The sequence below is a fragment of the Rhinoraja longicauda genome, chromosome 9 (genome assembly GCF_053455715.1).
Source record: "Rhinoraja longicauda isolate Sanriku21f chromosome 9, sRhiLon1.1, whole genome shotgun sequence".
Lineage (NCBI taxonomy): Eukaryota > Metazoa > Chordata > Chondrichthyes > Rajiformes > Arhynchobatidae > Rhinoraja > Rhinoraja longicauda.
In genome coordinates this window covers 6,419,107-6,437,109 of record NC_135961.1, presented here as the reverse complement: position 1 = coordinate 6,437,109, position 18,003 = coordinate 6,419,107, and the positions used below count along the sequence as shown (strand labels likewise).

At 44.5% G+C, this 18,003-nt stretch overlaps 1 protein-coding gene across 3 annotated transcripts in view; it reads right to left on the bottom strand.

Annotated features, from left to right (window-relative positions):
* The window catches only part of LOC144596453 (uncharacterized), a 133,660-nt gene that overhangs the window by 34,656 nt on the left and 81,001 nt on the right, over nt 1-18,003 (bottom strand). For 2 of the 3 annotated variants that reach the window (XM_078404719.1, XM_078404720.1), the window contains one exon: nt 16,701-16,796. The exons of the other annotated variant lie outside the window; for it this stretch is intronic. In XM_078404719.1, coding sequence (XP_078260845.1) covers nt 16,701-16,796 — 96 coding nt within the window. The remainder of the gene's footprint in view (nt 1-16,700; nt 16,797-18,003) is intronic. 3 annotated transcript variants of the gene reach the window in all.

Below are 18,003 nucleotides of genomic sequence, written 5' to 3'. Positions count from 1 at the left end.
TTTAAATCCCTTCGTAAAAAACACACTGATAGTGTGGCATGAAGTGTTAAATTATCTGGGGGAAAATCCCCCTCTATCCCAATTTTCACCAATCTGGGGAAACGGAAACTTTACGCCAGGCACTAATGACTTGGGTTTTAAGATATGGGCGGACAAGGGTATCAGTAAAATCTCAGATTTATATAATAATGATATTCTTTTAAGTTTCAATGAAGTAAAACAAAAATTTGGACTTGACTCAAAACATTTTTTTAAGTATCTCCAGATCAGAAACTTCATAACAAAGACGCAAAACTCCCTAGGTCTGCCAACTCAAAACTCTTTAGAAAAGGCGGCTTTAAACCATCATGAGGCAGGTGGCCAAATCTCACGGTTTTACCAAGTTATTATAGCTACAGCAAAGGAATCTTCAGAAGATAAAAGGCTTGCATGGTGTTCAGATCTTGATGAAGAAATTACTGTAGAAGAATGGCAGGATATATGTTTACAGTCTCAAGTCCAAACAATAAATACGCTGTTCAAATTACTCCAGTACAAATGGATAATGAGACTATATATTACTCTTGTTTTACCACATCGCATTAACCCTAATACACCTGATCTGTGCATCAAATGTGGTATACATGAGGGTAGCTTGTTTCATTGCCTTTGGGAATGCCCCAGCATCCAAGAGTAGAAACATAGAAAATAGGTGCAGGAGTAGGCCATTCGGCCCTTCGAGCCTGCACCGCCATTCAATATGATCATGGCTGATCATCCAGCTCAGTAGCCTGTACCTGCCTTCTCTCCATACCCCCTGGAAGGAGACAACTTTATCTATCGCCACAAAAGAGAAGCTTTCACTATGTCCTAAACTTTGTATTTTCGGGTGTTTTCCAGCAAGCTGTAAACTTAACAATACAGATAAGAAGATGGTTATATTTTGTCTGCTTGAAGCTAAACATAAAATTGCTCTGTCATGGAAATCAGTTTATAGACCAACCAAGCAAAGTTGGGTTGATGGATTGCTGCAGTCTTGCTTCGGAGAAACTTACATATACAGTTAAGGGGAACTACGACACTTTTGAAAAGATTTGGGGCTCGTTTATGAAATTTTCTTCCCTATCCACTATGATGAGGAATAGTTTGTTGTAAACATGGACTACAGCAGACACGTGGCTTAAGGGCCTGTCCCACTTAGGCAATTTTTTAGGCGACTACAGGTGACTAGGCTGTCGCCTGAATGGTCGTGAGTAGTCTCCAAAGAGTCATGCGTTTTTCTGGTCGGCGCTGGATTTTGTAAAGAATAAACATTTTCGGCGACGGTGGGTTTGACGCCAATGATCGTAGCTTGACGTCTCCTGACAGAGGTGCTGTTGTAGGTTGTCGCCAGGTGACGTAGGTTGTCGCCGGTGCTGACTTTGGTGAATTCCATTGGCGACTGCCTACGTCAACCTATGTCAACTGGCGATAGGTACCGGCATCAAGAGAAGTCAAGTTGCGACAGGCATTTGGAAAACCCGTCCACAGATGTCCACAGAAGTCAAGCTGCAACAGCCAGCCGCGATGCTGATGAATGAGAGCGACAATCTATGACAATGTACGACCACACCGATGACAAGGCACGACCATACCTGTGACAAGGCACGACCATCCAGGCGATAACCTACGACAACTTACTACCACATCACTGGCGCCTCCGTGGCGAACGCCCGTGGTCACGGGACTTTGGGCGTCTCCTCTTGAGGACTGGACATTCTGCGTTTTTCACTTGATGACTGTGCTTCTCATCTGGAGGACTGCAGCTCAACATGGCACCGAGGAGAAGGAAGGGGCAAGGGCAGTGTCCAACCCCCACACCCACCCACCAGGCAGCTGGAGACTGAGGGGACCCAGGAGGTGGAGGCCCAGGAGGTGGAGGACCAGGAGGAGACCAGGGAGGTGGCCTTTGTACCCACCACCACCCCAGCCCTAGTGAAGACTGGTGAAGACTCAAGGAGGCCATATGATTTCAGTGAGGAACAAGAGTGTGGTACCAATTATACCCTCTGCTATATGACAAGAACCACCGGCAGTACCGGAACAAAGCCGGGAAGACACCTCTACTTGAAGTCAAGGCCATGGAGTTCCCTGAATGCACCTGTAAGTATTAGCTTCATGTTGTGTGGTAGCTGTGGTCTCCATTCTCTTGCAAGCAGGCGATTCACACTGATATTTATCTTTTTTTTTTACAGATGAACAACTAGGGATCTTCTTCAAAAGCCAGAGGACAAGATACGGGAAGTTTTCCCAGAGGACAAACAAGTCCGGGTCTGGTGGCAAGACCTTGACACAGGAATCCTTGACACAGAGGCAGGAGTGGATCCTGGAGAAGTGGTCCTTCATAACGTCACGCATTGTGCGTGTGGAGACTCGACAAAGCACCAAGAAAGTAATTATCACTACATAGTCATTGATGAAATTGACTATCTTGCTTGCCATGTCCTGATGGTCTTGAAAGTCTGTAAGTGCACATTTGTTTCCTTCCAGTTTGACAGGAGGTCATCACTTCCCAGGACCTCGAGTGGAGACGAGTCTGATCCTCTTGAGGGAACCTCTGCATCCACCACCTCCACCAGTCAAACTTTGAGCATTAAACTTCAAACAAATGTGGGTGTCTCAAGGCAATGGTCGTCTGGTTGAATGGTTGAAATTTTTTGAAGTTTATATTTTTTGACGTTGTTATCCACCTTTTTTAAGAATTTTGTTTCAATAAAGGAAATTTTGGACATTCTGGCAAAAGATTGATGTTTGAAGTTATTGTATTTCAGAGTAGTTTCTCACGGCATCACTTTCAAATAGTCATGATGCAGAATGATTGGAAACCCTACCATACACCCCCATTTATAGGGATACTGGGTGAATGACGCGAATTGTCTTCTGTTGTCTTCATTCATCAGGGTCGTAGCTTGTCGTAGCTTGTCGCGGGTGGACGTAGGTTGACTTCGGTTGTCGTAGGTTGTCGCCTGTGTGGTCGAGGGTTGTCGTAGGTGTCGTCGTAGGTGCGGTCGCAGGTGGACGTCCTAGGTCACGACGATTGGGTCGCCGGTTGTCGGTAGCTTGCCGTAGCTTGACGTCGACTAGGTGGTAGGTTGTTGTAGCTTGTCATAGACATTGTCGTGGGGGGGTCCAGTCGCCGGTTTTTCGGCAACCTGTCACGACTATGACAGTCGCCGGCAGTCACCTAAAAAATCGCCTAAGTGGGACAGGTCCTTAACTTCCTTTATATTTAAAGTACCCTCAGGTGCCTAAATGTGACCTTGTTGTTGATGTGCCTTGTTAGGTTATGTTATGTTATGTTAAGTGTTTTTGTATGGTATTCGGAAAAAGCAAATAAAAAAAATAAAAAATTTAAACACCAGATTGCATTTTGAACTTGGACTTTAGTGTCGGACAGCTGTGGTAAATTTGCATGTGGCAGTCTCTTCATCTTTAAATCAATTTATATGTACAACCATGTGCTTTCAAGTACAAATTCATAAAATGCAGAGAAGCAAAAAAGAACAATACAAGCATGTGTAGGAAGGAACTGCAGACCAAAGCTGGTTAAACCAAAGATAGACACAAAAAGCTGGAGTAACTCAGCGGGTCAGGCAGCATCTCTGGAGAGAAGGAATAGGCGATGTTTCGTATCAAGACCCTTCTTCAGACTGAAAGTCAGGGGAAGGGAAATGAGAGATCCAGAACAAATGAATGAAAGATTTGCAAAAAATAACCATGATAAAAGAAACAGGCCATTGTTAGCTGTGTGCTTAAAAAAAAAGCTTTTCACTGTACCTCAATACAGGTGACAATAATAAAATAAAATAAACTAAAACGAGTACAGACGATGCGACTCGACAAGACGACTTTGAAGTTGGTACGACATGGAGGGATGTGGAGAGAGGGGATGCAAGGGTTACTTGAAGTTAGAGAAATCAAAAATCATACCACTGGATTGTAAGCTGCCCAAGCAAAATATGAGAACCTGTTCCTCCAATACAATACAAGCATAATACACGCTGAAGAAGGGTTTCGACCCGAAACGTCGCCCATCCAAGTTCTCCGGAGATGCTGCCTGAGCCACTGAGGTACACCAGCACTTTGTGTCTTTTTTGTAAAAATGCATCTACAACTCCTTGGGTCAACAAATTTACAGTCCCGTTTAAAACTGAAAACAACAGCAAATTGAATTGAGAACAGGAGTTGGTACCTCATGGTCAGCTGTGCAAGATTGCTGATAGACAATAGGTGCAGCGTAGGTTCACTAGATTAATTCCCGGAATGGCGGGACTGTCGTATGTTGAAAGGCTGGAGCGATTGGGCTTGTATACACTGGAATTTAGAAGGATGAGGGGGGATCTTATTGAAACATATAAGATAATTAGGGGATTGGACACATTAGAGGCAGATAACATGTTCCCAATGTTGGGGGAGTCCAGAACAAGGGGCCACAGTTTGAGAATAAGGGGTAGGCCATTTAGAACGGAGATGAGGAAGAACTTTTTCAGTCAGAGGGTGGTGAAGGTGTGGAATTCTCTGCCTCAGAAGGCAGTGGAGGCCAGTTCGTTGGATGCTTTCAAGAGAGAGCTGGATAGAGCTCTTAAGGATAGTGGAGTGAGGGGGTATGGGGAGAAGGCAGGAACGGGGTACTGATTGAGAGTGATCAGCCATGATCGCATTGAATGGCGGTGCTGGCTCGAAGGGCTGAATGGCCTACTCCTGCACCTATTGTCTATTGTCTATTGTCTATTGTCTATTGCAGGAGTAGGCCATTCGGTCCTTCGAGCCAGCACCACCATTCAATGTGATCATGGTTGATCATTCTCAGTCAGTACTCCGTTCCTGCCTTCTCCCCATACCCCCTGACTCCGCTATCCTTAAGAGCTCTATCTAGCTCTCTCTTGAATGCATTCAGAGAATTGGCCTCCACTGTCTTCTGAGGCCCCAGATTTACAACTCTCTGACTGAAAAGGTTTTTCCTCATCTCCGTTCTAAATGGCCTACCCCTTATTCTTAAACTGTGGCCCCTAGTTCTGGACTCCCCCAACATTGGGAACATGTTTCCTGCCTCTAACGTGTCCAACCCCTTAATAATCACATGTTTCGATAAAATCCCCTCTCATCCTTCTAAATTCCAGTGTATACAAGCCTAGCCGCTCCAGTCTTTCAACATATGACAGTCCCGCCATTCCGGGAATTAACCTAGTAAACCTACGCTGCATGCCCTCAATAGCAAGAATATCCTTCCTCAGATTTGGAGACCAAAACTGCACACAGTACTAAAGTATGATAAGATCACATTTGGAGTACTGTGTGCACTTCTAGTCTCACTACTATAGGAAGGATGTCATTAAACTGGAAAGGATGCAAAAAAAAATTACGAGGAAGTTACAGAGTCTGATGGGTTTCAGCTATAAGGAGAGGCTGGTTAGGCTGGGTCTTTTCCCCCTGGAATGTAGGAAACCGAGGGGTGACCTTACAGAGGTTTATAAAATCCTGTGCGGCATAGATGACAAGGCACAATAATTCTTCCAGGGTAGGGAAATCAAAAACATAAGGGGATGGGTTTAAGGCGAGAGTGAAAAGATTTAAAAGGAACCTAAGGGGCAATTTTTTAACAGTGTGTATATGGAATAAATTGACAGAGGATGTGGTAGAGGCGAATACTCTTATAACATTTAGAAGGCACTTAGATAGATAAGGGTTGGAGGGATAAGGGCCCGGAACAGGTGAGTGAGACTAGGAACTTGGTTGGCATGGACAAGATGGACCGAAGGGCCTGGTTCTGTGTTCATGATTCTGTTTAAAGAGAATAACAAGCACCCGAGGTCAGGATTGAACTCCTTTCACTGGCATTGCAAGGCAGAAACTCTAACACTGGTGAATGAACACATGGCAGAAAACTACCTCAAAGGGAATTTATGGGCTTTGATAATTCCAAAAAAAGTAGGCATCTTTAAAAGCAGCTTCGCTTTGGGCTAACCGATTCAAAAACAATTTATTTTCTGTTTTGACAATACTGAACAAGATATAAATTAAGAATTAGGTGATAAATCTAAATTATTAGGATGCAAATGTACATTCAATCTGTAGATAGACACCAAATGCTGGAGTAACTCAGCGGGTCAGGCAGGATCTCTGGAGAAAAGGAATAGGTGACGTTTCGGGTCGAGACCCTTCTTCAAACCAGCATCTGCAGTTGCTTCCTATACATTCAATCTGTGTCTGTTCAAAAGCCAAAACTCATTTGGTTATCTCTGCTGTTGAAGCTTCTGTATACACTGCACTGCTGATTAAATTGCTGAAACTAATACAAACTTGCACTGTAATTGTGTTTTTTACCTCAGTGGGGCTGATTTTTTTACTTGGCCAGTAAAAGCCTGATGCCCACTTTCAGTAACCAAACCACAATTAACAGCAGAATTGCTAACAATGAATGAGCAGGTGGCAAAACCTTAAGGGCTGCCACCAGACTGAGGACTGGGGTGACCGACTTTGTCATGTTTCCTTTTTTTCAGGTGACAAACCGTTCCAGTCACCAGGTATTTATTCACAAAATGCTGGAGTAACTCAGCAGGTCAGGCAGCATCTCGGGAGAGAAGGAATGGGTGACGTTTCGGGTCGAGACCCATTCCTTCTCTCCCGAGATGCTGCCTGACCTGCTGAGTTACTCCAGCATTTTGTGAATAAATACCTTCGATTTGTACCAGCATCTGCAGTTATTTTCTTATACTACTTGTTCCAGTCACCAGCACAGCGTCCTCAACAAATGGGCAATTCAGCAGAGGAAAAAGATTGCACGGTGTAAACATGATCAGCACTACTACAATGCACAACTGCTCTTTCTTTTCTTTGTACCATTCTGCTGTTCTGCATTTGTTGTTATATTTATTGTTGTATCAACCATTACCATGTACTGTTTACTCTGACTGCTTCACGCGAACAAGGAATTTCATTCCAGCTTGGTGTATATGACAATAGAGTTGCTGCCTTACAGCGCCGGAGACCCGGGTTCGATCTCGACTACAGGTGCTGTCTGTACGGAGTTTGTATGTTCTCCTCGTGACCTGCATGGGTTTTCTCCGAGGTCTTCGGTTTCCTCCAACACTCCAGAGAGGTACAGATGTGTAGGTTAATTGGCTTTGTATAAATGGCTTTGTATAATTTTATAAATTTGTTAATTGGCTTTGTAGGTTAATTGGCTTTGTATAAATGTAAAATTGTCCCTGGTGTGTGTATGACAGTGTTAATGTGCGGGGATCACTGGAACGCGTATACTTGGTGGGCCGATGGGCCTGTTTCGGCATTGTATCTTAAACTAAAACTCAAAACTAAACAAACCTATTTGTATTGGAATCTGGTAATAATGTTAAAACCCTCTGCTCTATTGAGTGCAAAATGAAACTGCTTCAAATTTTGTTAGGTGGCTATGATGTTCGGGAGGTTAGGTGGCTATGATGTTCGGCAGATTAGGTGGCTGTGATTTTCAGTAGATTAGGTGGCTATGATGTTCGGGAGGTTAGGTGGCTATGATGTTCGGCAGATTAGGTGGCTGTGATTTTCAGTAGATTAGGTGGCTATGATGTTTGGTAGGTTAGGTGTATTAAATGCATTTTCGACTTACAATATTTTCGATTTACGATGGGTTTATCGGAACGTAACCCCATCGTAAGTCGAGGAGCATCTGTAGTGGAAAGTGAGACCTGTTTTACTCCCGTATAAATCTTATTGCCGTTGACTTGAAATATGAATTGCTTTCAAGCATTTCACTCTATTACATAAAGTTAAATTCACAAGTCCAAAAGTTATAGAAGCAGAATTAGCCCATCAGGTCTATTCCACCTTTCAATCATGGCTAATCTATGTCTCCCTCATAACCCCATTCTCCTGCCTTCTCCCCATAACCCCTGAAACCTGTACTCATCAAGAATCTATCAACCTCCACCTTAAAAATATCCACTGACTTGGCCTCCACAGCCACCTGTGGCAATGAATTCCACAGATTCACCACCCTCTGACTAAAGAAATTCCTCCTCATCTCCTTTCTAAAGGTATGTACTTTTATTCTGACGCTATGGGCTCTGGTCCTAGACTCTCCCACTAGTGGAAACAATCCTCTCCACATCCACTCTATTCAGGCCTTTCATTATTCAGTACGTTTCAATGAGGTCCTTTTAAACTCTAGCGATCACAAGCCCAACGTCATCAAACGCTCATCATATGTTAACCCAATCACCCCTGGGATCATTCTCGGAAACCTCCTCTGGACCCTTTCCAACGCCAGCACATCCTTCCTTAGATATGGGGCCTACAACTACTCACAATACTCCAAATGTTGTCTGACCAGCGCCTTACATCCCTGTTTTTGTATTCTAGCCCTTTTGCATTTGTCTTCCTTACTACCAATTCAACTTGCAAATTAACTGTTTGGGAATCCTGCACCAGGTCCCTTTGAACCTCAGATTTCTGATTTCTCTCCCCATTTAGAAAATAGTCTACACCTTTATTCCTACTACCAAAATGCATGACTCCACATTTTTGTATGCTGTATTCCATCTGCCACTTCTCCGCCCACTCTCCCAACCTGTCCAAGTCCTTCTGCAGAGTCCCTGCTTTCTCTACACTACTTGCCCCTCCACCTATTTTTGTATTATCTGCAAACTAGGCCACAAAGGCTTCAATTCCCTCATCCAAATCGTCGAGATACAACGTGAAGATTAGCGGCCCGATCGACCCCTGTGGAACATCACTAGTCACTGGTAGACAACCAGAAAAAGCCCCCTAAGATATCCAGTTCTAAAGTTTGAAGATAGGCACAAAATGCTGGAGTAACTCAGCGGGACAGGCAGCATCTCTGGATAGAAGGAATGGGTGATGTTTTGGGTCGAGACTCTTTGTCAGACTGCTGGTCCCTCCTACACAAAGTTCTAAAGTTCTCCAGGTGTACGGTAGAGAACATACTGACTGTTTGCAGCATGGCCTGGTACGGTAACTCAGATGCTCAGCAACACAGGAGATGTATTCAAGAGAGAGTTAAATATAGCCTCTTAGGGCTAACGGAATCAAGGGATATTGGGAGAAAGCAGGAATTGGGTACTGATTTTGGATGATCAGCCCAGATCATATTGAATGGCGGTGCTGGCTCAAAGGGCCGAATGGCCTCCTCCTGCACCTATTTTCTATGTTTCTATGTTTCCAGAGAGTGGTAGACACTGCCCGGTCCATCACTGGTGCTAATCAAGGAGATCTAGAGGAGGCGGTGCCTCATAAAGGCAGCTAATATCATCAAACACCCACACAACCCTATCCATGCTCTCATTTTGCTACTACCTATCATGAAGGTGACACAGGGGCCTGAATATCATGACCAGCAGATTCAAGAACAGCTATTCCCAACAACAATCAGACTCTTGTTTTGTTTAGTTTCATTTAGTTTATTGTCACCTGTACTGAGGTACAGTGAAAAGTTGTTGTTGCGTGCTATTCAGTCAGCAGAAAGACAAAACGTGATTACAATCAAGCTATTTACAGCGTATAGATACATGATAAGGGAATAACGTTTAGTGCAAGGTCAAGCCAGCAGGGGGGCACGGTGGCGCAGCGGTAGAGTTGCTGCCTTACAGCGAATGCAGCGCCTGAGACTCAGGTTCGATCCTGACTACGGGCGCCGTCTGTACGGAGTTTGTACGTTCTCCCCGTGACCTGCGTGGGTTTTCTCCGAGATCTTCGGTTTCCTCCCACATTCCAAAGACGTACAGGTTTGTAGGTTAATTGACTGGGTAAAATGTAATAATTATCCCTAGTGTGTGTAGGATAGTGTTAATGTGCGGGGATCGCTGGGCGGCGCGGACTTGGTGGGCCGAAGCGCCTGTTTCCACACTGTATCTCTAAATCTAAATCAAATTTTGAACAAAGATAGTCCGTGGGTCATCAATGAGGTGGATAGTAGTTCCGCACTGCTCTCTGGTTGCGGTAGGATGATTCAGTTGCTTGATAACGGCTGGGAAGAAACTGTCCCTGAATCTGGAGGTGTGCGTTTTCACATCTATACCTTTTGCCTGATGGGAGAGGGGAGAAGAGGGAGTGGCCAGGGTGCGGCTCATCCTTGATTATGCTGCTGGCCTTGCCGAGGCAGCGTGAGGTATAAATGGAGTCAATGGAAGGGCGGTTTGTTTGTGTGATGGTCTGGGCTGCGTCCGCAATTTGCTGCAATTTCTTGCGGTCTTGGATGGGGCTGCTCCCGAACCAAGCTGTGATGCATCCTGATAGAATGCTTTCTACGGCGCATCTGTAGAAGTTGGCGAGAGGTGTAGGGGACATGCCAAACTTCCTAAGCCTTCTGAGGAACGTGAACACCGCACAACACTAACCACAATCTCAGCAGCCACGATCTTCCATGGACTGTGTTCCTGGTTGCACTATGGACTATTATGGTTATTACTCTTACTAAATTTAATGTTATTATTGATTATTATATATTTATCTGAGTGTTATTGCATTGACGAGCCTGTTACGCTGCCGCAAGTAAGAATTCCATATCTTCCCCTTTGCCACTTTGTATCGTCCCCTTTGCTCTATCTATTCTACCTGAGTTTGATTTGATTGTATATATGTACGGTATCATATCATATCATATCATATATATACAGCCGGAAACAGGCCTTTTCGGCCCTCCAAGTCCGTGCCGCCCAGTGATCCCCGTACATTAACACTATCCTACACCCACTAGGGACAATTTTTACATTTACCCAGCCAATTAACCTACATACCTGTACGTCTTTGGAGTGTGGGAGGAAACCGAAGATCTCGGAGAAAACCCACGCAGGTCACGGGGAGAACGTACAAACTCCTTACAGTGCAGCACCCGTAGTCAGGATCGAACCTGAGTCTCCAGCGCTGCATTCGCTGTAAAGCAGCAACTCTACCGCTGCGCTACCGTGCGATCACTTTGGATAGCATGCAAAAGAAAGCTTTTCACTGTACCTTGGTAAGTGTGACTATAATAAACCTAAACCTATTTCTTAGTTCCATTGCTAGTACGTATGACAATGAAACTCTCATAACTCTGTGTAGGAAGGAACTGCAGATGGTGGTTTAAACCGAAAGAAGGAACTCCAGATGCTGGTTTAAACCGAAGAAGGTCTAGTCTGAAGAAAGGTCTCAACCTGAAACGTCACCCATTCCTTCTCTCCAGATATGCTGCCCATCATAGTCATAGAGTGATACAGTGTGGAAACAGGCCCTTAGGCCCAACTTGCCCACACCGACCAACATGTCCCAGCTACACTAGTCCCACCTGCCTGCGTTGGGTCCATATCCCAATATGGGAAAACCTGTCCTACCAATGTACCTGTCTAACTGCTTCTTAAACGTTGGGATAGTCCCTGCCTCAACTACCTCCTCTGGCAGCTTGTTCCATTCACCCACCAAACCTTTGTGTGAAAAATTTACCCCTCAGATTCCTGTTAAATCTATTCCCCTTCACCTTAAGCCTATATCCTCTGGTCCTCGATTCCCCTGCTCTGGGCAAGAGGCACTGTACATCTACCCGATCTATTCCTCTCATGATTTTATACGTGAGTCTATGACTGTCCCGCTGAGTTACTCCAGCAATTTGTGTCTATTTCTCAAAACTGTCTTGACTTGAGATTTAAAAACAATGTTTTGATGTTATTGATTGACAAGGGCCCAGAACAAGTTTTTCTTCGTCTCTGGCATAAAATAAGTTTTTGTTTGCAATTCCTCTGCTATCTACCTTTTCTTAATGAGCACACAATAAATTTTAAAATAAAGACTGCAATGAAAGATCCATTAATTGATGCTTCTCTCAGGGACTGGCTTGGGAGAATAAGGGGTCAGGCCATTTAAGAATAAGGGGTGGGCCATTTTGAAACAAGAGATGAGGAAAAACTTTTTCACTCAGCGAGTTGTAAATCTGTGGAATTCTCTGCCTCAGAAGGCAGTGGAGGCCAATTCTCTGGATGCTTTCAAGAGAGAGTTAGATAGAGGTCTTAATGATAGCGGAGTCAGGGGGTATGGGGAGAGGGCAGGAACGGGGTACTGATTGTGGATGATCAGCCATGATCACATTGAACGGCGGTGCTGGCTCGAAGGGCCGAATGGTCTACTCCTGCACCTATTGTCTATTGTCTATTGAAACAACGCATAAATGATTAAAAAAATCTCAATATCCCTCCCTCCCTGAGGAAGTCATTTAAGCTACCAACTGACATGGAAGGTTAAGGTTAGATTTCTCCACATGTCACATGGAGAACTTGCAAACTCCACAAAGACATCATGTGGGTCAATGAAACTGTGAACCGGCAGCTCTGCCAGGTGTGCTGCCCGACCTTCAACCACAACCCTCTTCCGCCCCAATTCCTAAGTCTGTTGATCTCCTTGGTGCAACAACCTAACAATTTCAGTGTAAAATATGCTCATTAGTGAGCACTGATGTGATTTGTCTGAAGAAGGGATTCGACCCGAAACATCACCCATTCCTTCTCACCAGAAATGATGCCTGTCCCACTGAGTTACTCCAGCATTTTGTGTCCATCTTTGGTTGTGTCTATCATCTGCAGTTCCTTCCTAAACAATTCAGTACGTTCTATTGCAATATAGCAATACCACTAACATTTCATCCTTAAACAATGCATCGGCAAAACATTTGAAACCTGGGATGAGGTCCTTCCTACCTATTTATTGCCTTTGCAGTGCCTGCACGGAGCTTGATTTTGTTCCTCAGCAGATACACCTTGCATGTTGGTAACATTCAAATGAATGATGGGGAGGATTGAAAGGTATCACGACCGTGCTCTGCGGAAACCTCCTTCTATACCTTAGATCTCAGCTCGAAAAATAAGAATGGTCTCGACCCGAAACATCACCCATTCCTTCTCTCCCGAGATGCTGCCTGATCCGCTGATTTAGATTTTTAGATTTAGAGATACAGCGCAGAAACAGGCCCTTCGGCCCACCGGGTCCGCGCCGCCCAGCGATCCCCGCACATTACACTATCCTACACCCACTAGGGACAGTTTTTACATTTTGCCCAGCCAATTAACCTACAAACCTGTACGTCTTTGGAGTGTGGGAGGAAACCGAAGATCTCGGAGAAAACCTACGCAGGTCACGGGGAGAACATACAAACTCCGTAGCAGACAGCAACCGTAGTCAGGATCGAACCCGAGTTCTCCGGCGCTGCATTCGCTGTAAGGCAGCAACTCTACCGCTGCGCCACTCCAGCATTTTGTGTCTACCTTCGAAAAATACATAACCACTTTACAATCTCACCAATGCCTTTGGTCAGGGGAATAAATGTTTTGGTTCAAGAAAAAATCCCAACCTGAATCCAGCAACTCTTCCGTTGTTAAAGTAATAATTAGAAAAAAGTAAATAGGGAAGAATTTTTGTTTGGAGAATGTTGTTTAACTAGGTGGTCAATTTGTCAAAGTACCTAAAGACAGCTAATTACAAAAAGGAAGTTGAAAAGACTCAAGCCTATTGTAAACATCAAAGGTAAAAGTGAATCTTCATGATCTTTTCTTCCTCCCCAGCTCACTTTCCTGTTTCCAGCACCACCCACAGCACCCCCACCCCACCCCCACCCATTCCCCATTCTGCAGCTGTTGGCTGCTCTTTAAGGGATCGGTGTCAAAGTTGCCTCCTCACAGCCCATAAAATTACAGTGAATCACCAGGGGAAGGTGTGAGCATTTTTTGATAAGTCTTCTGTTCTCCGCCCCTCCCACTGAGCATTTGACAATGGCAGCTTGTTTGAAGGTGAGTCCCGTGCCATCACAAGGAGGCACAGATAGGAGCTGGCCTTCACTTTATGCTGCTTTTAACGCGGTAACCACCACCACCGGACTGCTAAACTAACCTGATCCGGGCGTTTTCAGATAACCGAGGTAGTGGTTAAGAAAGCCAAATGGGACTTAGCTTATCCCCGCATTCGATGGTGTTGCTTTAAAAAGAATTTCATTGTGCACTTGTAGAATTCAAACAGACAGATCCACAATAAGGATCTGTAGGAAGGAACTGCAGGTGCTGGTTTACACCGAAGATAGACACAAAAAGCTGGAGTAACTCAGCGGGTCAGATAGCATTTCTAGAGAAAAGGAATAGGTGACGTTTCGGATCAAGACCCTTCTTCAGACTGAGAGTCAGGGGCCCCTCTCGACTTGAAACGTCACCTATTTCTTTTCTCCAAGTCTGACCCACTAGAGTTATTTGTGTCTATCTTCGGTGTAAACCAGCATCTGCAGTTCCTTCCTCCACATTCTGCCTGCTCCACTATAACAACCTCCTCAAAGTAGGCCTGCTTTGAAGGAGTTCTCCTGCGTCCCCTGACAGGCCCTTCATCACGACTGCATTGACCAATCACTCATCTACACTAACTTCATTATCCTCCTACGTCATACAAGGTCATAAGGTCATAAGCCATTGTAGAATTAGGCCATTCGGCCCATCAAGTCTACTCCGCCATACAATCATATCTCTCTCTCCCTCCTAACCCCATTCTCCTGCCTTCTTCCCATAACTGACACCCGTACTAATCAAGAATCTATTTACAGTATCTCTGCCTTAAAAATATCCACTGACTTGGCTCCAGAGCCAGCCCATCCTTCCTCAGATATGGTGCCCAAAACTGCTCACAATACGCCAAATGCGGCCTTACTAGTGCCTTGTCGAACCTCAGCATTGCATGCCTGATCTTGACCAGTGAAGTGTCTGTCTAAATGCCTCTTAAACATAGGGATTGTGTCTGATTCCATCACCTCCTCATGCAGCAAGTTCCAGACACCAAACACTCTGTATAAAAGTCTTATTCCACAGGTTCCCTTTAAACTCTAACCTTTCACCTTAAAACAATGACCTCTTGTTTTTGATAGCTCTACCATGGGATAAAATGCCAAAAAAATTGCCATTTGAAGTGAAGAAAACTGCAGATTCTGGAAATGTAATACATGAGAAACACAATAAATACTCACAAAATGTTGGAGTAACTCTCAGCAGGTCAGGCAGCATCTCGGGAGAGAAGGAATGGGTGACGTTGAGACCCTTCTTCAGTCTGAAGAAGGGTCTCGACCCGAAACGTCACCCATTCCTTCTCTCCCGAGATGCTGCCTGACCTGCTGAGAGTTACTCCAGCATTTTGTGAATAAATAGGCCTGACAATATGATGGGCTGAATCACCTAATTCTGCTCCTAGAACTTATGAACCCATGAACTTAATATCTTTGAAAGGATCTTGGTCTGTTGACTACTTTATCATTTTTATTTGTATTCCATCTTAGCTTCAATGAAGAAAATGCACAACATGAGTGAGGGGATTTTGGGTTATTCAGCAGAGAAGAGACTTGAAATGCAAGCGGGTTAACAGCCGGTACAACTCCAGCTCACTCCTCCCAGTGTCAGGCCAGAGAATGAGGGCATGCAACCCAATTGATGGCACTGGGCCTGTACTCGCTGGAGTTTAGAAGAATGAGGGGGTGGGGGACCTCATTGAAACATACAGAATAGTGAAAGGCTTGGATAGAGTGTATGTGGAGAGGATGTTTCCACCAGTGGGAGAGTCGAGGACTAGAGGTCATCGTCTCAGAGTTAAAAGACGTTCATTTAGGAAGGTATTTATTCACAAAATGCTGGAGTAACTCAGCAGGTCAGGCAGCATCTCAGGAGAGAAGGAATGGGTGACGTTTCGGGTCGAGACCCTTCTTCAGACTGAGGAAGGAGATGAGGAGGAATTTCTTTAGTCAGAGGTTGGTGAATCTGTGGAATTCCTAGCCACAGAAGGCTGTGGAGACCAACTCAATGGATATTTTTAAGGCAGAGATAGATTCTTGATTAGTACGGGCGTCAGAGGTTATGGGGAGAAAGCAGGAGAATGGGGTTAGGAGGGAGAGATAGATCAGCCATGCTTGAATGGCAGAGTAGACCTGATGGGCCGAATGGCCTAATTCTGCTCCTATCACGTGACCATATAACAATCAGTACAAACGCCTTATTTTGCTGTTTCCATCTTTTGCTTATTGAAAAATGCCCGATCTAGACTTTTCTTGATGGGTGATACCAGCCTTGTTCCCTTATAAATCTTCACTGCATATTATTGTGAGGCATCTCCAGGCTGCCTTCTCATCTGTCTACGTGAAGGTTTGTGAGCAATGCTTCTTGCAGTTAGGCTGACAGCCAAGGCTACACTATGTTTACTGACTCCTCAATGGGGCTCCAATGTAATCCTGCTTCTGTAGGAATGAGTTGACTTTGACAGCAGCGTGCGAGAAAGTATTCTCAAATAAATCCGTCCATCCCGGAGTTTCTGTTTAGTTCAACGATGTCGCAAGCTGCCCAAGATGGTGATTTTTCATCACCCTTCAAGATTTTTTTTTTTGTTTGCCTTTGGGTTTAGCAAATGTATTACTTTAGGTGAGAAGGCAATGCGTGAATGGTCTTTATATCATGAGGGCAGAGGGAGGCACTTAACATTAGATTTTCCTTATTCACAACGAGCGTCCATCTCCCTCCTGTGCGTTGTAAAAAGCAAAGCAAGCAGAGTTTCCAGCACCTGCTCACTTGAGGTGACAACAATTAATTAGCTGTGGAGGAAAGGGAGTATTAATTCTAACACTGTGTGCTATATGTGCTACTGAAAAACACTGTCAAACTGAAGCGTTGTAGGCCTGTGGGTTTGGCACCTACCTTGGGAAATATCTGCTCAGATTCCTTGTGCACTTTCTTTTGTTTACTCTTGGGATGACTTGTGTGTTGTGAGGCCGGCAATCCTGGAAGCTCACTCTGCAAAGAACGTGAATGAATGACAAATCCAATTTAGATCATTACCAAACTTTAAACAGTGATCATTTATCTCCTTTTTTTCGAGACCGTTGTAAAAATCACAAGATCTAACTTTTTGCAATTTGGTTGAAAAAAATCTGGGACTTTCTACTAAACTGAAGCGCTTCAAAAGATTTGTAGGAAGGAACTGCAGATGCTGGTTTAAACCGAAGATAGACATAAAAAGCTGGAGTAACTCAGCGAGTCAGACAGCAGCACTGGAGAAAAGGAATAGGTGACGTTTCGAATCGAGGCTGAAGAAGGGTCTCGACCCGAAACATCACCCATTCCTTCTCTCCAGAGATGCTGCCTGACCTGCTGAGTTACTCCAACTGTTTGTGTCTATCTTTGCTTTAAAAGATTGGCAGTAATATTTGAGGAAATGATTACATTTTTAAAGACTTGAGTCAAAACCATTCAAATGAAACATTGATTACAAACAATATTATTTTAAGAATCTCAGTTTAAAAAAAGCTGCAGAGCCTTGGCTGGATTAATGGTTAAAAGTATAATTGCTTGGCATAATATCAGCAACAGAGACCAGAAAACGGTCGATAGACACAAAATGCTGGAGCAACTCAGCGGGACAGGCAGCATCGCTGGAGAGAAGGAATGGGTGACGTTTCGGATCGAGATCCTTTTTCAGAGACGACCAGAAAGATCACCATTCCTTCTCTCCAGAGATGCTGCCTGTCCTGCTGAGTTACTCCAGCATTTTGTGTTTATCTTTAGTTTAAACCAGCATCTGCAGTTCCTTCCGTCACACTAGAAAACAGTTGATCAGATCCCCGATGTTGAGTTAGGAAGCAGTAACTGTTTGACATTCTTAGATTCTAGTGTGGAGATACAGCACGGAAACAGGCCCTTCGGCCCACCGAGTTCGCACCGACGAAAGGTCTCTGCACATTACCACTATCCTACACACCACTAGGATAATTTTCATTTATACCAAGCCAATTAACCTACAAACCTGTACGTCTTTGGAGTGTGGGAGGAAACCGAAGATCTCGGAGAAAACCCATGCGGTCATGGGGAGAACGTACAAACTCCGTGCAGACAGCACCCGTAGTCAGGATCGAACCTAGTGGGGCAAGCACTGTAAGGCAGCAACTCGCAACTCTACTACTACGCCACCGTGCCGCCCAACTGCTGTTTCTAGTCTAATGCT